The sequence below is a fragment of the Fukomys damarensis genome, unplaced genomic scaffold (assembly GCF_012274545.1).
Source record: "Fukomys damarensis isolate Sample0158 unplaced genomic scaffold, DMR_v1.0_HiC HiC_scaffold_38, whole genome shotgun sequence".
Lineage (NCBI taxonomy): Eukaryota > Metazoa > Chordata > Mammalia > Rodentia > Bathyergidae > Fukomys > Fukomys damarensis.
Window position 1 is genome coordinate 49,947,450 of NW_022900950.1, and position 20,622 is coordinate 49,968,071.

Here is a 20,622-nt window from a genome sequence, read left to right on the forward strand (position 1 = left end):
CAATGGGAAATTTTCAGAAGTTTCAAGGACATAATTAGTAAGAACAAACTTCCTCTTAGAAAAATAAAGAGGAGAGGGAAGCAAAAAGACAAGCTAAAAGATATTTAGGCAGCATATGCATAGTGTGAAATCTGCTGAAATGAGCTTATTCTGTTTTTCAGTAGGAACTACACACACCTTGTTCTGTGTGGATCATCCCATGAAATCAAGGCATTATAGTTCTCTAAATGGAAGGTAATTTTTCCAACATAATTTTGTTTGGTAGTAGTTATTTTTACTGTTGTTGTTTTTGCTTTTTTGAAACACCTTCATCTCTCTAGGTAACCCAAACTGGCCTGGAACTCATGGTGATCCTCTTGCCTCAGTCTCCTCCTGAGTGCCGGGATCACAGGCATGCATCACTATGCCTGGCTTCCAACATATACTTTTAATATAATGATCGTATCAAAGAAAACCAAATCCTTCCCATTATATTTACTCAGCAGAGGAAACAGTTAATATACTCTTTTAAAAAACTCTACATATAACAAAAACAATAGTTTCCACGCACAAGACAGGACATCTGCAGACAGGAACACAAAGTCCAATTGTCCTCACATTTTGAAGGGTATATAATCAAAATCGGATTGTTTCAATGATACTCTGCATTGTCGTCATTTGCTTCTATCCTGATAAAATAATGGGAGGAAAATGCCTAGGCAGATCCAGTACATAAAGAAGAGAAAGACCATTATACAATAAACATTGTAGAAAACAGTGCAAAACTGTATTCTCTCAAAAGTCAATGAACCTTGCCAAACTTTAAAGAGGTTATAAATTTCATCACAAAACTAAAATCCCATGGGCAACTGGTTTAATTAGCTGAAAAGGGAGGAAGAAAGAGGAGGTAATTGGCCAGGCATCTAGGGATAAGACGTGCCAATTTTGAAAACGAACAAGCAGTATTTCTTGACTGGCCCATCTTCTAGAACATTTCTGTCCAAATTTAGCCTAAGATAAGGTATAAATTTCTTTAGTTACTTAAAGATAATATTTAGGAAAACAAAGTTTAAAAGTAACACTAATAAGTTACCCTTTTGTAATTAGTAATTATCAGATTATAAATTCCAGACTCAGTTACTTATTAGTATAGTCAAATTAATTTCTTCTCAATTTTCTGTTAGCCCTAAGCTATGTCTTAAAGGAATAATAATTCCAAGCTTCAGTGAAATAAAATTACTATATTTAGTGCTATAATAGTATTGTTTTTTATTGACCAACCAGTCCAATTTTGTCATTTACATAAAAAACAAATTAGAAAATTCCAAGATTTAAATTTTATTTATTTAGCACTGGTTTAACCATCCTGTTGTTAAGTAAACAAAATAAAAACTTTGGGAATTAAGATTCTCTTTCAATCACAAAAGTCGCTGGAAGTATTAAATGTAAGTGGGAGATTGCTATGTACTAGTTGCTAACTTATCTTTAGAAGGCAACAATGAGAAGAATTTAAAATACGAGCATAAACCTGGGGATAATTAGCTAGGTAACACTCAGTTTGTGTTTTTTAAAGGTGTGATACCTAACAAAACCCAACATAAATACTGTGTCAAGATGACCTTGCTGAGAGAAGAGCCCCGGGGGACCAGGACACCCTGGAACAGCAGGTAGTCTGTCACGAGCCACCTTGCTCTCACATTCAGGTTTGGTGTGCTGATACTATTAGGTTAAGTATCATTTCTGTAAAAAATCTAGCTATTTTTTAACTGAAGGAAATGCAAATGCTCTCACAGGAAATGCAGGCTATTCTCACTTGCTTTGAATCATGTAACCATGCCCTTTTGTGGAAATGGGCTTCTTATGCCTCACTATGTGACTTTATCTAAACGTCTGACCTTCTCTGTGCCTATATATAGATACGAAGAGAGATGAGCACTACACAGTTCTAATCTTCTTCCAACATCAGGAAAATCCATTTGCAACATCATAAATAATGAAGACACTTTGGTTGAAAATATATAGAATAGCAATGTCAACTGTGATTTCTTACCAATAAAAAATCTCAATGCCTAATGGTCAGAACTTTAAAAAAAATATTCAAATTAAAAAACTTAAAACTTTTTCAAGCAACCTCTGTTACCACAATAAATGATCTCTTCTCAACACCAGTGTCTCTTGAGTGTAAAACACGTCCACATGCCCACAAACACATGCTCCACTTCCCCTCTCTTCATGTGAAGGACAGAAATGGAAGCAACAGAGGGGGCTGCAGAAGCCTTGGATTTCCCACAGTCCCACAGAAACCAGAGGTCAGGACCCCACTTCAGAGACCACAAATGGACAAATAACTGTGGCAGACACATCATTCCACAAGCTACCTCAGAGATTGGAAGGCTACACATAAAAATAATGAAAAAGGAATTTTTCTCAAAAGCCGCTCCATGTATCATGTTGGTAATTGATCCTTGAACTCAAACTCTCCACACAACCAAACAGTTCAGGAAGAGTGAATAAAAAACAGTGTGTCTAGTTAGGGCCAGAAAATGCACCTTCCAACCAGTTACTGCTTGAGGAGGCCCAGTGAGCTTTTTCATTGTAAAGGCATTTCTCAACCAGTGACCCTGGGTTCTCCCACATGAAAGTAAGAGCAAAAGTTCACACTGTGGGAACTGGGGGAGAATGGAATCAAGAAAAACCAAACAAGGGTTAGGCCATCTGTGAACCCCAGCATGGCACCATGCACATAGAACCAATGAGAAGACTCTTCGATTTTGGGCAAAAAAATGCCCCATAAAAGGCTGTCATTTATTGTGTTCTCGGTGTGTTTGTCTCCACAGCTATCTGTTAATTAAACCATCTGGTGTGTATACAGCACCTCTTACCAAATACACTACATCCACAGGCATGGTTCCATAGGGAAAGGGTTCTGTTTTCAACCTGTCTAGAAGGTTCTAACGAGCAGAATGAGGATAATCAACAAGAGAGAAGACCTCAGACACCTGACCACTTAACTTGGCTCCTCAGTAGGAAAACTACTCAACAACACACCCACTCTTTCTGAACGCTCTTGGGGGTCATTCTCCTATTTACTTTCAGTGTTCATGGCTTGCGCCAACTACTGCATATGAGGAAAGCACAGCAAGGTAAGTCATCAAGGTCCAGAGAAAGAACTCAAGGGACATTTCCGTGAGACATTACACAGCCTCGCTGACGAGACACTGCTGCCCTGGGCTGCAGACTTTCACCAGATCAGCTGGGTTCTGACCCCAGCTCCACCATGCAGCCTCATTGCTTTAGGTAAATAATTCTCCAACTGAAACACAACAAAATGTAAATGTGATACCTGCCTTGCTGGGTTGTGATATGAAATAGTACATGTCACTCTATCTCTTCCCCTACAGAAAGCACACACAGCAAGACAGGCTGACCAAGCAACACACACTTCTGCCACAGCTATGAGGTGACAGGTGCTGAAGTCATTCACAGCAGCCAAGGAAGTGAGAAAGTTTTAGGTAATTCCTACTGGAAATGATGCTGAAAGGACAAGTCCAGGGCCAGGACTCTATAAGTTCTCCCATCCCAACTTGGAAATACAACCTGATCACTGCTGTCCATTCAAGAAGAGGACATCTCAGTAGTGCTTCTCAGTGACTTCCTCACAGGAGAAGGAACATGCACTTTTCAATACTCCCTGTGTAATCTCAAATGTCTACACCAGTCAGTGATTGAACCAGGCACCTTTTTGTTTTAAGATTCTTAGATTAACTGTGACAAAATTAAAAAGGTAAGATAATGGTTTTGTTTGGGGGGGGTTGCTTTGTTCTGAGATAGAATATCATGACGTAGTTCAAGCTGGCTAGCTTTGTAGCCCAGACTGGCCTGGAACTCACAGTGATCCTCCTGCCTCAGCTTCCTGAGTGCTGGGAATTAGGTGTGTATCACCACACCCTGCTAAAAAGTAAGATAATGTTTTCTAGTTCTACTTCCTCTCAAAATTAGGGAAGGAAAACTGCATTTTCATAGATGGCTAAGGTATTTTGGTCTTGATTTTCGAGTGGAAGTTAACTCTGGAATGTTTACCCACAATGGATAGAAAAGAGTTTATATCTCAATTTGAGATGCTTTGGGTCAGATGTGAAAATTTAGAAAGCAATTTGTTCAGAACAGCAAACAATGCTTAGAATCTAATAAGCTAAGAGGTTTTTGCAGCACTGAAGTACTAGGTGGCTCAAGAATTCTGAGCACTTGGGGATCTCCCAAGTTTTTTAACAAACTGGTAATATGTGACTATAAAACAAAAGCCTTCCATGGCGATCCTAGAATGAGACTAAGCTCTCCAGGGAATTGTTTTCCCCCAATTGATAACTAAAGATAATCTGACATAGTTACCTCGGTAACACTATTATTTTCAGCAAAATGATATCAAAGCTAAATAAGAATGGATGGAAAGTAATCTTTTTTAGGTGGTGACCTTAACCAAGGTCATTCACATCACTTCCCTGTGGTTAAATAATGTCACCTGATTAAATTTTCATCTACTTTGCAAATAAATGCTTTTTTACAAAGAGCAGACTTGCTCAGATGCAGGGGGCTGTTGAGCAGGAGGAGCACAAGCCACAGAGCTGCAATGTCCGTCAGGGTGGCCACCAGCCACTGAGCGTGCCAGAGAAGTGGCGAGTCCAATCTGTGATGCGCTGTCAGTGTGAGACGCCTATTGGAGTTGCGAGGGTTAATACGGAAAAAAGAGAATCAAAATGTAACAGTAATATGTTTTATTGTATACCTGTTTAAATAATAATGTTTTGGCTATTTGGAGTCAAAAATAATATTAAAATTAACCTTATTTGTTCCTTTTTAGTTTTTAAATTAGGTCACCACTACATTTGAAATCACACTGTTGCTCACAGCGTATCTGTACCACTCGGTGCTGGAAAGGGTGTCTCAGTTTAGGTCACCACCTAGCAATACCAGCGTGACCTTCCACACGTCACTTATTGTTTTTCTGCCCTGGGTTTCCTCATTTGGACAAGAGGTTCACAGGTTGGACTAGATGCCCTTTTTAATTCTCCAGGGCTCTAACATTTTAGAAGTTGAGGGTCCCATGGCAATTGCTGGCAGACAAAAAAAACACAAGGACTCGGTGAAGACATTGTGGTAACCAGGTAACTAGGACACGGGGCAGAATTCTAACAGAAGCTGGGCTCAGGACAAAATGCTAAGTGAAACCCAGCAGCTCATGTGCCCTGGGACTGGAGACAGTGCTATTCTAGGCAGGCCCTAAATCTTAACAGAATCATGACACTGTGTTCCTTCAGTCCTCTGACTTAATTATGTAACGTCATAAAACTGTGACCCCCTAACTTATTTGAAGCTTATTTTTCTAGTTTAACCATAACTTTTCATGAATCTAAAAAAATCACCTAACTATAATGTGACAACCTGTAAACCATGGTAAATCCTGCAAACTTCAGGAACTATAAACTACAGGAAACTTGCAAATTTCAGGAACTGTGTCACAAGCAAAGCTACAGCTATCGGTTTTATGTCTCCCAACTTAATGTGTTTATCACATACTGCCCTCAAACACCTTAAGCTCTGCTATGGTTGGGAAGTAGTTTGCTCTCCAAGCTTTCGTGTGTTGGACACTTAGTCTCCGGTTTAGTGGTGGTAAGTTCTCCAGTTTAGTGGAACCTTTAAGGGGTACAGCCTAACAGGAGAGGGTCAGGTCGCTGGGGCACTGCCCTTACAAGGGATTGACATTTCTCAGGGGACTCCAGGAAATTCTCATGAGTGAGTTATTAGACAAAAAAGCAGTATTGGTCCCTCCTTGATCGCTGGCTTCCTGTCTTACCAAGCGACCTTTCCCTCTCATATCCACTCCCATCATAATGCCATCAGTGCACTGTGATGTAACCAAAGGGAGCCTGGAGGCCAGGGGAGTTCAATTCCTCAGGGCAACCGACAAAAGTCTAAGCTGAAGTTTGATCTCTACCTCTCACAAAGAGGCTCACCACCCAGAAGGCTCTGAACTCATTAGTATTCTGAATCCAGAGGCTGAACACGAGGCCACCTGATTTTGGACTTTCAGCCTATAAAACTGTGAGCTAAATAAACCCTTTTTCTTCATAAAGCTCCCAACCTTGGGTATTTTGTTACAGTAATTGGCAGTGGACTAATATAAGCTCTTGTCTAACTGTAGTAAAAAGTCTTTCTGACAGTCAACAAACACAAAGAGCATCTGAGAAATCAGTAACTTACCAACTCCATTAACTGCTTGAGCTGACCTATCTCTTCTGGTAGTGAACCAAGCTTGTTGTTACTTGCGATTAAGACTTTGAGAGGCAGACCACACAGGCAGGCAGGCAGGGCAGACAGCTGATTTCGACTGCAAAGACAATACAAGAACACACATAAAAAGAAAGGCCATCTCATACTTTCTGTGAAGATGTTTTGGAAAAGTAAGGAAAAAGGAGTGATCCAAGAAGATATTTTGCAAATATAGAGTCCAGTACATTTTCTGTGTATATAGTAATTCAAATCACAGGTGTAGAACAATACAAAGTATATTAACAAAAAAAAAAAAAAACCTGTGGGTATTGAAACAGATTAGATAGTGGGTACCAAAATACAGTTAGATAGGAAGAATAAATTCTACTATATTATAGCATAATTAGGTGACCACAGTTTACAACAATTTATTACATATTTAAATATAAAACTAGAAGATCTCAAATGCTTCCAACACAAAGCAATGATAAATGTTTAATTACTAGCTGAGACTTGTTCAGAACACTTTCCCTGCCTATACTGAATTACCACACTATACCCTATGTGTCAATTATAAATAAATAAATACATGTGCAGTTTTCAGGGAAACAACCTTTCCAACACAGGAATGCTACCCAGTCTTCTGCAGAATCTAGGCCTTTGTCTAGCCCAAAGGCGGACAGACCACACAACCAACAACAATGGGAAGCTAGTTCTGTTATAGCCTGGATCTTAAATATCCCCCAAAGGTCTGTGTGTGTTGGAGGGCTGATCTTAGGCATGTGGTGCTACTGGAAGGTGGTGAAGTCTTTAAGAGGTGGGGCCTGGTGGAGATCTCAGATCACTGAAAATGTGCCTTGGGGGAATTGTGGGACCTTGGTCTCCTCCACTCTCTGCTCACTGGCTGCCATGAGGTAAGCAGCTCACTCCAGCAGGCGCTTCCCACCATAATGTGCTGCCTCACCACAGGTCCCAAAGCCACAAGGTCAAGTGACAATGGACTTGAACCTATGAAACTGTGACCCCAAATCAGCCTTTCCTCTTTTTAAGTTGATTCTATCAGAAGTTCTGTTAAGAGTTAAAGAAAACTAATACAGGTGCCAACCGTTTCCTCCTGACAACAAGTGCAGGAAACTCAGCTAAGATAAAAGCAGCGAACACCACAAAGGCATCATTTCATCCATGTTAGTCTTAATGCAGAAGAGAATTTTGCTGTAATTCACAAAAAACACTGGGTCAATTTCTAATGTTTTCACTCAGCTTCCTTTTGTTAAAACAAGAGCTGCTATAATTAAAATCTGTTTCTGTGTCTGCAAGGGAGCTAAGTAAAAGAAAAAGTGGGCACTGGCAAAGGGAGCCTGGAGGCCAGGGGAGTTTAGTTCCACATAGCAGTCGACAAAGTCTAAACTGAGGTCTGACCCCTATCTCTCACAAAGAAGCTCTCCACCCAGAAGGCTCTGAACTCATTAGTATTCTGGATTCATGAAACATACAAATATTACTTATTTATATATATTAGCTATTTACTTCAGACCCCCCCCCGACAAGAATCTCCTTTTTTTCAAGGGTAAGAAGAGGGGATATAAAGGTAGATACACAAAAAGGCGTATGAATATGATCAAAATATATTACAAACCTTGAAGGCCCCAAGAAAATATGTGAAACTAGGAGGGGAAAGGAGGGTAGGTCAAAGGGCATGATAAGAGTATAATGACTAAAGTTCATTTTGTTCATATGCAAATCTGCAAAAATGAAACTTATTAATCTGTATAACCAATTTCCATTAATGAAAATATAGAAAAAAGCAATAAAACTTTTAAAGGTTAAGAAACAATCATTAGCATACAATCAACAAAAATAAGTATATGTACAACCATTAAACATTTACTAGAAATGTACCACTTCATGAGGTAGATGGAACTTTTACTTTTCCTCTAGTCAGCTTATATATTTATGGTTGCATATGAAATACTGTATTCTTAAATGAAACATGTCAGAATGAATTCTATTCCTCTTTTTTGCTAATTTGTTAGAAAAAATAAGTATGACATAATTCAAAATATATATATTTAGTGAAAAAAAAGCCCCATTTCCTGCTACCAAATAAAGGGAAAAATATTCTCAGGTTCCCTGACTTTCCCTGCCATCTTGCCGATGTAGCCAATAGCCACACAACAAAACAATTAAAAATTTGTGTGTCATGTGATTGCACCTGTCTTAAGGTTTCTTGTGAGAGTTTGTGCATATGTGCATAAAGCTTCAGGGGTTGTCTTGCGTGTATTTATAGGCACACATATACTTGTGTGTGCAAGGAGGAGAAAGAGATTTGGAGAAACACACCAAAATATTAATGGTCATTTTGAGGTAAAGGTAAAATGAGTGGTTCCTATTGTCTTTACTATATTTTGCTGTGTTTTCCAAATTAAGTACTTTTATAATTAGGAAAAAAACACCATCATAAGAACATAAATTCAATCTGGACTCTTGTTTCATGGGTGCTTCTGTTTGTGAAAACTCACTGGGAAGATGAATACTTGTGACCTGTGCACTTCTCTGTTGCACGCTGCAGGGGTACTACTTAAGTCTTTCCCACATTTATCCACAGACGAACACACATGCATGCATGCCAGTGGCTGGAATCTGGCTAACCAAGGGGAATCTGTAACTGATGAGCTTCAAAAGAGCAGGTGCCAGGCTGGGGATTTAGCTCAGTGGCACCGCACCTGCCTTGAAAGCACAAGGTCCATGGACTAGTGGTGCTGTGCCTGCCTGGCAAGCGCAAGGTCCTGAGTTCGATCCCTGGTACAAAAAAAAAAAAAGCAGGTGCCAGAGCTGAGGATATAGTTCAGTAGCAGAGAGAGCCCTTGCCTAGAAATGTGTGAGGCGCTATGTTTGATATCCAGCACCACAAAAAGGAGGAAGGGAGGGAAAAGAATAAAGGAGGGCGGAAGGAAGGAAATGCACAAGGAGGTACTATGCTATGCAAAGAAACTTACTGACCTGGGTCCTTCTCTGCCAACATCCTGATAGCACTCCTACTCCAGGCCCAGGTAACTTGACATAGGTAACAAACAATATAACCTTCTCTTCTGTCTGTTGCCCAAATCCATAAAGGATGCTATTTCAAGAGAGGGCCAGAAGAAGTTTCTCTAAGAAGGTCCAGCAGAAACAGGGAGACTAAGACCCCTCTGGGGTCTCTGGTACTGGAAGCACCATCTGGCTCACTTTCCTAGTTAGGAGGAGGGAGAGAATGGGGTACTAGGCTCCCTGACACTCTCTCCTGGGCTGGGGTGGAGGGGCTGGAGAGGGGAATGGGGGGCACCAGCCTCTCTCTGTCTTCTCACATCTTGCTGCCTTCTCCTGCTTGCAGAAACCCATCGGGACTCCTTTGGCTGGATGAGGGGTCCTCCAGGCGCCCCACTGGCTTTCTTCAAGCTCTTAAAAAGGCTTTTAAGATCACGATGCACGGTGTATTTACCATTATTATTCTCTAATAACTTTTGTTATGAAAAATTACTTTTTCATAGAATGGCTTTTATACTTTCTTTATTAATATCTACTTGTATTACAATAAAAAATTTTAAAGGGCTCTGTAGACACTACCTCTGGAAAAAAGAATGCTGTGAAAGAGTAGCAAGTAAACAATTTGAAATGCAATCTGTGGTATATAATATGTATTAATATGGTATGCCATTTCATAAAGTGAAGATGGACAAAAAATGCCAACAAAACAAACCTGTTATTTTAGAGCCATGTTTAAATTTCCTTTTGAAAAGAGAATCACAGGAACATCTTTCCAGAAAATTCTATAATCATATTTCTACAGAATTATTACAGGTTGAGATCTTTCCTGAGTTTTTTGGTTGGAAACACAGCATTAGACTATACCCAGTCTCACTACCTCAATACATGCACCTGACCAGAGCAGCAGCTATGGAATTAGAAGAGTCATTTATCACAGCTTTTGAAGTCATGCAAAATTATGCTCACTCAGATTTATCCTCCCTGTAATGCAGCGTGTGTATGAACTTAAAATAAAATACAATTTAAGCCTGTGAAAGTATTCATGGCCTCTTTGATGGGAATAGGTACGATATTTTTTAGATTAAAAGCAATTGATGGCACAGCTCATCTCCCGTTAAGCACCAACCATTCCTCATATACACTGAATTAATCACCATGGACTTAGCAAACCCACGTCGCCAAGAATTTCATCATAATTCAAGATGCCACAGACACAGGCACATTTCTACTCCATCCATCTGTTCCCTCAGCCTATATTTCATATATTTTATCACAGGATATTGCTGTGTTACTTGCAATTTCCCCAACAGGAAAAGGAAATACGCATGCATACAAAAACCCATCAGCTCTCCACCGAGTATTTATTAAGGACAGGAGGAAATGCAGTTTATTTCATCCTGAACCTACTACAGACCGCATCAGCAGCCTTAGCTTTCTGAAACCACTCATCTGGCTGCAATTTTCTCCAGCAAGTAAGTGCCTCAGGCCACAGTCCACTTTCCTACCCCCACTTGTCTCCTATGGGCCTCTGTGCTATAATCAGACTCTTCCTGGAAAGAATGTTTAAAAATAAGGCCATATAGTGGCTGATAAGGTGATGGCCAACATTTATTTTCAAATCTAGCCTCCGAGCCACATCTAAAAGCAAACGTTATTCCTATTTCTTTTCCCCACTTGTCTAAAAAGAGTAGATTCTCAGAGCAAAGGGCCTGCTCATTTAAAAGTAGAAATTACAGATTCAGTCACGGTGGCCTGAGATTTCTTGCCCTTGCCCGAGTGGAGCCTGCCCAGTGACTCTTGCCTTTGTCCCTGCTCTGTCTGGAGGGGCTGTGGAGGTAGAGAGAGGCTTTTACCAGACCCATGTATATTGTTGATGTTTCAATCATCCATCTTGTCCAGTCAAAGAAGACTTTCCTGCTATATCTACTTTGTCATCTCAAGATGAAACAAGGTAGTTTAACATAATCATTTTTGGTAGTCTACATTTGTAGGATAAATTTCTTTCGGCTTCAAGTACTGGTATCCCTCATTGAATTCCTACATCAAGAAATGCACAAACTAAGTCACCTCTTACGGTTTTGCTTCCAGAGAGTCTTATTTTGATTATGGAACTTAGCAATATCCATGTTATGAAATTCAGCATTAAGATTTGTTGTTATTTGGTGAGTATTTTGTTTATGAAAGTTATTCTCCTTAAAATACATAAAATGAATATATACCATATTCTATGTGTGATTTTACTATCAGTGCATGCTGTATTTTTAAAAAATTATACTGGAATATTTATCTTTATCTTTAGTGTATAGGTTTGTTTAATAATGGAAAACAGGGCTCAGAAAATGCTTTGTAGAAAATAATTTTATAACAGATTGACTTACTCAATGACTACTTGGCACCATAAAAAAGGGAACAATTTTGGAATCAGAAAATTGGGTTTCTGGGTTCAAACTGCCTCTTTGTCAAAACATCTTCTCTATGACTAGTTAAGTCATTTAACCTCTTATAGTCATTTAGCTAAGTCATTTTACCTCTTATGTTTTGTCTGCTCTAAAACACAGATTCTAAGACTACCTAACATGAAATTATGGATTTAAAAATGCTTAGCCCAAACTTATATCCATATATAAAGATTCATATGCAACCACTCTTGGGGCAAAGTAGCAGAGAAGTGACCAAAAAGGACATGTGTACTTAGCTTCATTTTATTTATTATATGTTGTACTCACTAACTGCAAAACTTCCAGCTAATTTTAAAATATGGTTTCATGTTCCATTCACATATATCAGTTAAGAATATAGATGATCACTCAGAGATGGGCCAGGAAAAATCAGGATAGACTATAAAATTTCAGCCCAAGCCAGCCCAGTACACATATTTCCAATCTAGATAACCAAGGCTAGAACATACGCATCATCACATGAATGATATTTGTCTTCTATCTTCTCTGATTACAGGATCCTGGCCTTTCTCTGGAAAACATGAATCCCATGAATCACCATCTCTAGTTACTACTTGGTTTACTTGGAGTAACAGATGCATTGCTGTGAATCATTAACCATTACCATTAAGAAAATGCCACAGACCTAAATCTGTGGGCCCCAAGGAAAGCAGAGTAGGTTTCACAACATGGACACACGTCACCCTGTCCTGAGTATCAACAGACAGAAGGCAGCGAATCATAACCACATCCAAGAATGACAGTTATATAAAATAGGTATTGCTATTATTTGAATATTATTGTCTGTGCTAGACACCAGGACTACAATAAACAGAAATTGTTACTTTATCCATTTAAGTTTCCTTTTCAAAGGATAGTGTTTTTCATTTTGTTTTTGTGCGTTTTTTACTCTGCTCACCTTTCCTTAAAATCAGAAGAACTATCTTTCTGTTTGGCACATAACACCTGTTGTCTTTACATACACATGGCAGTGAACAATATGTATAGAGAAACATTTCCTTTTTCTTGCTTATTCCATTCTGAAAAGTCCACCGTGGCAAAATTAAGTCTCACCCTTGCTTCCCCTAATGACTGAATTCTTCCTCTTCATCACCAGCCCTCCCTCTACAGTCAGTCTCACCATCACAGTATGTCTAAGACAATTAATAACAACAAAAGCTTTGCTTCTGCTGCCTGGTGAAATTTTGATCTACTTTAATTTTATGCTATGAAGTTAAAATCAAGTAGACATTATCTTTACACTTATTTGTACAACTAAAAATTGTGTTATATGAACTTTTTAAAGACTGAAAAAATTTTAAATTATTATTATTGTTACCATTATTTTGGGAGGTTTTAATCCAGGGCCTCATGAATACTAAGCATGTGCTCTGATCAAATTGCTACACCCTTGGGCTCAAAACAAAAATTCAACTGAGATTATGCATCAAATATGGGAGGCCAAGTTTAACTCTGAAAGCAATGAATGCTCACTACAATTTCAATGACAGTCATTTGAAGACTTAAATTGTTTCAAACCTAGAAATACAGAATCATCATTTCAATTGACTCTTAAATTCTTGAAAAATAAACCAATCACTTTCGCTCTCTACACACTTACAAGCCATGTTTTGAGAAGGTAAAGGATTCACTTTAGGAAAGAAAACTGCAAGAAAGGCCAGGCCCCAAAAGTGAACATCTGAAGCAACTCAACACTCAGGCCAATTTCTGCCACAGCCCTGTCACTGCATTTTCGCCATGCATACCTGTACCATATTTGGCTATTGCTAGTTTCCCACACTAACAGCCTGTCAGTCTCCTTGGGAGTATAAATAACGCACTGCTTAAAATATTCCATCTTTATACCCCTAGTGGTCAGCAACCTCTGCTACTAGTATCCACAGTTACATTTCAAAGACCAGTTATTAATAACTAGCTCCATGTCAGTTATTTTTCTCTTCCTTCTAAAAATTCTTCAATTCCCAAAGGGCAAGGCCTCTATTATACTCTGAAAACTATTACTTGAAATTTACTTCATTTAAAATGAAACTGGATGCTTAAAGATCAAGGGAGATTCTTAAAAAGAACTCAATATCCAATACCAGCAGGAATACTTATTTCAGAGACAACAATGTAGATTTGGAGTTTTAATAAACTGCAATGACCACTCTGAGAGGCTGAAGCAAGAAGTTTACAAGTTTGATCCCAGTCTGGGCAAGCTAGCAACTTAGTGAAACCCCATCTTAAAATAAAAAATATAAAAAGGGTTAGAGTTGTAGCTCACTGTGAAGGCCTTGGATTCAACTCCCAGTAACACAAAAACCTAAAGCAGAATCACAGCAGTAGTCTGCACCTTAGATCCTGAAAACTATCCCTGTGTGGAAGATTGCTGTTGACACACAGGAAAACTGTCTCCAGGTGGTAGCTGGGAAAGCTGTTCTGTCCCTTGAGATGTGCCCCCACTTTGGGGAGCTTTCTCCCAGGTAGAATGGACTTTGATTTCCTGGTACTTCACTTTCCTTCTCCTCCACGGCAACCCACCAAAGGCCAAAAAAAAAATTTTTTTTAACTTTAACATTTTTTTGCCACCCAAAAGGAAAGGCATTTTGAAACTGATTTAAATACCCACAGGCTACTCAGATAAATTTTTACTATGAGTTAATTCATAAGGAAAATTAAGATTTCTGAATATCATTGTTTACTACTTGAACACATGGGCCTATCTATTTCTTTTTTGGTACCGGGGCTTGAACTCAGGTCCTTGCACTTGTGAGGCGGGCAGCAGAACCACTGAGCGAAATCCCCGGCCCATGTCCAACTATTTCTAAAAACTTCCCAAGGTGTTATACAGATTGAATGCATGAATATTAGCCTATGTACACTCACTTTCTTTTCACTCATCTTATAAGATGAGTGTTCAGAGGGCTTCTTATCATGCAGCCTTACTGTTAACTCAGCTCTTAACTGCCCTACTAGTTTCTCTTTACCAACAATACTCTAGAATCCACATATTTCACCCAGATACAGATCTTTAGATACTATTTTTCCTAACCCACATGGCAATTCACATGGTTATGTAATGTCACAAAATTTGACGCAACACTTCAACCAACATTTTGTGGGTAGTTACTATGGATAAGACACTGTTGGCATTTAGACAAATATTATTTTGTTTATATTTACAACAATCCTATAATGTAAGAGTTAATGCCCCCTACCTTTCAAACACAAAGCTGACACTGTTCAGAGAATTTAAATAACTTGCTCCAAGTTACCTGACTGTGAGTTGCTCGGCATTCAGGTTTCAAATCAGCTGGGTAGGGTTTCTGACCAAAGTCTGGGTTCTCCCCTGCACACAACACAGCCTCTTCTCTCCTTCCTGGGGACAGCAGTGGGCAGAGAGTACAGAAACCCCAGCAGGAGCAAGGAGACGCTAGATTAACAGTTAATGATTGTTTTATGCAAAAAGAGATGGTGGAAAGGGGTCAAAAATGATTGCTGAGATACTAAGTTGAGGTGCTAGAAAAAAACAAGTTTTTTTTTTTTTTAGAAATAGAAAGAGGAACTAGAATCAAAGAAAAGCTACTTTGGGGAAAAAAACAGAAAAAGAAAGTTGAGCTTAGGTGGACATCAACAGAAAATTATGTTAGGTAATGGGGAAAACAAGGGCTAGTGTTCAAGTGAGAATAGATTTGAGACTAATGAGGTAAGAGGTCTGAGAAGATTCAAGGACCAAAGCCTTGGGCAACTTCAGCATTAAGGTTCAGAAAGAGAGAGAGAGAGAAAAAACAAAACAAAACAGACTTGAGACTAGAGACGAGAGAAAAAGAGGCAGAAATGTAACCAGGAGAGTATGTGATCTGAGCCAAGGGAACAAAAATGCCCCAGTGGTCTGCAGAAAAAAGCAATCCATTATTTTCTATACTTCCTGAATGCCTGCTCTGTGAAAGATCCAGTTCTAAGCTGTGAGAAAATATGAACTACATATGAATCCTGAATCTTCCACCCTAACAGCGTTAGGCAACACCTCTCTGAGCTGTCATCCGTACATTCCACCTGAACATGGATCATATATTATAAAGGTGCTGTTGCAGCAGACATTTCCCACCAGCTTTCTAAATATTTAAGTTTAAAAACTGGATAACTCCGAAAGAATAACAAGAGAGGCTCTTTTATCGTGGCAAGTACAATGAACAGATTCCAGGCTAGTACTAAGAACTCTATCCAAGATATTTAAAATATCAAAGAAATATATCCCAGTCATTTCTACTAATTTTGAAATAGTAAGGCCTCAGGATAAATCACTTTCCAATTTCTCATCTAAAGCAAAGGGCTATTGAAGGGCACAAATATAGTGGCACGAGTTAAATACTATTTAGCTCTTAAGAAGTGGTGGTAAAATAATGATGATTTTACAAATCCACATCCTCTTTTACACATGTATGTTCTTTTTAAAATTTTTCTCCTCATATATAGCACTTGATATAAAGCTTGGTAAACTGTAGAACTATAAAGAAATAGTAAGCTGATTATTGGTGAAATGGCAATGTTTCAAAGATCCTTTATCTATCTAATTAAAAAAGGAAATAATTTGAAGCTTATTCATTTTAGGCTTGCAGAATAAACTTTAAGAATACTATAAATGGGATGAGTAGGGGAAGGGTAATAAGGGAAAAGAAAAAAATGTGAGATAATGAAAAGATGGAAATAAAGTATTTGTAGATGGGGAGGGGAGGAGGGGTGAAGGGAGGGTAGGGCTAAGGGGAAAAAATGAGAATCAAGACTTGTCATGTGGAGGTACAAGATCCCAACAATGAATGTAACTGTACTGTATACCTAAAATGTACCAATAAACTCAATTAAAGCTTAAAAAAAAGAATACTATAAATGAAAAATTTATACAATAATTTTTTGGGGTTTTGGTTTTGGGTTTTTTGGTAGCACAGTACTGGGGATCAAATCCAGGAATAAGCTACTGAACTCATCCCCAACCCTATATAAGTTTATTTTTATTTTAATATTGAGACAGGGTCTCAGCAAGTAGCTGAGTTGCCCAGACTGATCTCAAACTTAGTGATCTTCTTTGCATCCTCCTTCAGAGTACTGGGCTAAGAGGTATACTCTTGCCACTCCTGGCTTTTGATTTTGTTGTTTGAGATTAGTTCTGAGTATGCAGGACAAGGTAGCCTTGAACTTGATACTGTAGTCCAGGCTGGTCCTGAACTCGAAATCCTCCTGCCTTCACCTCCCAATATATAATGACTTAAGGTAGCTACTTACCTCACTTTTAGAGAGCTATTTTGCAGCACAAGATCTTAGTATCTCTATTAAGATCAGAAGCAGAACTAAAATCAAAGCCAACAAATTCTGACAGTGCTCTAGCTATCAAAGCCAGAATATCCCTTTTGTGTCACTGTTCTTTTATTTAATACAAACCCTCAGCTAAAACAACATCTGTGATCAGGTGGTATGTATAATGGAAAAATCCTTTTTGGAAGTCTTGCCAAACATGGGCTATGCCAAAAGGAATGGAATCTGATAAGAAATACCCAATCATTAACTCAATCGTGTTTAATAAAGCTCTTCAGCCCTTCAGCTGCCAATGCCAGCATACATAATTTTACATGTACAATAATTTATAAAACATTAAAACTGTTACAGACCAATGGCTATAGGTTCCACCTTGAAAACAAATGGTGTGATGCACTAGAAAACACAAGGCTTAAACCTGTGGCTGGTTGTGAATGCAAACTGGGTAACCCTGGTGGACTCTTCCAATTCTCTACCAAACTATAAAAAATATTTTCAAATTTTCAGACAACATCTTCAACTTTCAGTATAGTTTACTATGTTTTGGTATTTCTCTGTTAGTCTGTCAATTCTCAAGACACATCCTGGCTATCAAGGACTAGTTCTAATATACATGTACACTAAAGTATTCTCATTTCCTTTTGAATGAGTTAAAAATCTTCATGAAAGGATGTGGGATGTAACTCTGTACCAATAACCAAACTCCTATGTATTGTCACTTTAGGAAGACACAATTAATTTTCTTATTTTCTACAGAGAAGAAACATTATCTTACTATGGCTGGCTTCATCAGAAATTCCAGTAAGGAGAAAGGATAATGAAAATTAATTTTTGGTTCACAACAAAAATGTAAAATCTGTGTTATCTAAGGCAACCCTAGCATGCAGGATCTCTTAAATAGTGCTATCATGGGGATTAAAGATTATTTCTCAGAATGAGTTGTAAAAGAATGTGGAGATACAAGTTACACAGCCATCAGGAAGTTGGCTCTTTGTGCATATTGGTTAGTGGCCAGAAAGGATACGAGGCTGCAGAGAAAGCCGCCCAAACACATTCTTTTTATGGTGTGATAACATTTTGTGCAGGAGACTACCTTCTTCACAAGCAATGCCTCAAAACCCACACCAAGTAGCCTGGACAGGTAGGGGCTTCTCATGAATAAACCAGGCTTGGCTGAATGCATTTCCCCCTAAGAAAATAAAACTGTTCCTCATAGCTCTGGAAGTAATACGTTCAAATGCTGTAAAGAACTTTAATTTTTTTGGCAGTTTTATCCCTGAACCTCTGAGATAAGAGTTCCACGCCAAGGTTTCTGTTCTTAGATTAACAACACTCCAACTGTTGCTAAGAGTTTTGCTACTCTGGGTTATTCTGTTTTCCTAAGGTACATTTACTTCATGAGCCTCATAACAACCACCTTTCCAACAACTTAAAATAGATTTTAAACTTTGTAAGCCTTTCCTGTGTGTTTCAGGTTCAAAGTATTTGTTTCTATATAGGAACAAGTCTTGCTTAATCCTTTTTATAGTTCTTGGCCACATTCCTTGGATTAAGATATTTTATAACAGGAAGAGACACAGTGGCACATATACTAAACTAACATAACCTTTTATTGTGAACACCAAGAAGCAAAGATTAAAAGCCTAGATCCTTCAAGCACAGACTACATAAACAGCAATAAATCAATATTTTCCACAAACATAACATTTCCATCCTGTGGAAAAAAAATGTGGAAAACATTTCAGTGCTTTTAGCTGCATTTCATAGTGAAGTTCTTTTCATGCACTAATTAAATATATCTCTAATCAATGTCAGCTAGAAACTTGAGCAGACACTGACATATCCTTACTACCACCACCATCATAATCATCGTCAACATCAGCACCATCACCACTGAACAAATTATGGCTGTTTATTGCACAGTATGAAATATATCCTAGAGGCTGCAATCAACTTTGAATGTTTCCCATAAATTCAGTGTAGATTTATATGCTATCACTCCTACTTTAAAATGTATACAATTAATAATTTCTACATGTGATTTTTAAGGAGGAAAAAAATTCTAAGTACTATAATGAGGCCAGGGCTGAGGATGTAGCTCAGTGATAAGAGTGCATGATTTACATGTGCCGCGCCCTGGATTTGATCCCCAGCATGGCCAAAACAACAGCAACAACAAATACAGTGAGACCATGTTTAATTCTAAGTCTAGAAACATGAAATCTGTGAGAAACTCAAAACACAGCTTGTCTGCATGGTTTTATCTAACTATTCCTCCTAGTTGACAGAAACAAGACAAAAAAATCCTATGTACTATTGGTAAGAAAATAACTGAGCGCTTTATAAAGTTGGATGAAGTTATGTATTTGTTAAAGGTCTTTCAGCATGGGCTACATTTGACACAATCTTCCTTACAAGTGTGGGCTTAAAAGTAATTTAATTATTTTTTTAATTTTTTGAAATTCATACTGGTTTCCCCAGTATATCTAAGTTAATAATGTCAGACTTAGCTTAAACAAGGGTACTTCTATCATAAGTTATATAAGGTCCTTTCTTTTGTATTTGTAACAATTACAGAAAATGAAATGGACTGAAGATAATTCAGTGTTTCTTCCACCAGGCAATGTGTTTGCAGCTCCCAGAGTCTGTTTTTTCAAGTGAGGGATGAGCACCCTTTTTCTAGGCCAAAAGTCATCTAGGTCCACCAAACCCTTCACCATGCACAGGGAGAAATACATTTTATTCTGATGAACTAACAATATTCATGCATGTACGAAGAGATTTCAGTGACCAACCTCGGTTTCTGTGGAGGTGATATACACTGAGGTCACACACTTATGGTATTCAGGGCTCTTCCTGGTGAACAGGGCAGGAATACCCGAGAGATGGACACTGCAAGGACAGAGACCTCACTGTGTGGGTGATATACACGATCTTAAAAGACCTAGATATTTAATCAGATGTCACTAATATTATCTAGATACTATTATTTAGTTGCAAGAGCATAGATATTGGGGGTCACCTACTATTTTACAAGCTACAAATAAGTCTTTAGTCAACAGCTCTATTGTATTCAACCTAAGGTCACTTCCAAGCTGAGAATTAACTCAATTTCAAGGGTCTAATTACTAGAAGGCATGGCTCAACTAAGCAGGAATCAAAGGACATGAACACAAACTGATGTTCTTGAAAGATTGAAAGCCTGTCCTTGTTACTATTTTATGTTTACACATCTATATCCAGAGAGTAAATTTTATAAGCAGTATTAAAAGTGATCAGTATATGGCTCTCAAAAGGTTTAGAAGCTGCCCACCATTTTTCTTATGCCCCTGTAATGTATCTCTGGGAGCTGAGACTTACCTTTTCTAAACTTTTTCCATTTAGTTATTAAATCCCTTCAAAGAATACATGATTCAAAGTAAGAGAAATCTCTCACACATGGTAATATTAAAAGTAGGAAATGTTAGCAAAGAAAAAAAAATGGTCAATCCAAATAGGAAAAGAGGGAGGTAAGCATGAAATTAAGGAATTGACAGAAAACAAAATATAAAGAGTTGGGTGCTTAACTGTCCCTCTTTTTTTTTTTTTTTTTTTTTTTTTTTTT

General features: G+C 38.2%; 1 protein-coding gene across 2 annotated transcripts in view; it reads right to left on the reverse strand.

Annotated features, from left to right (window-relative positions):
* The window catches only part of Lrch1 (leucine rich repeats and calponin homology domain containing 1), an 89,231-nt gene that overhangs the window by 65,662 nt on the left and 2,947 nt on the right, over window positions 1–20,622 (reverse strand). For both annotated transcript variants that reach the window (XM_019209420.2, XM_019209417.2), the window contains exon 2: window positions 6,238–6,364. In XM_019209420.2, the coding sequence (XP_019064965.1) occupies window positions 6,238–6,364 (127 nt within the window). The remainder of the gene's footprint in view (window positions 1–6,237; window positions 6,365–20,622) is intronic.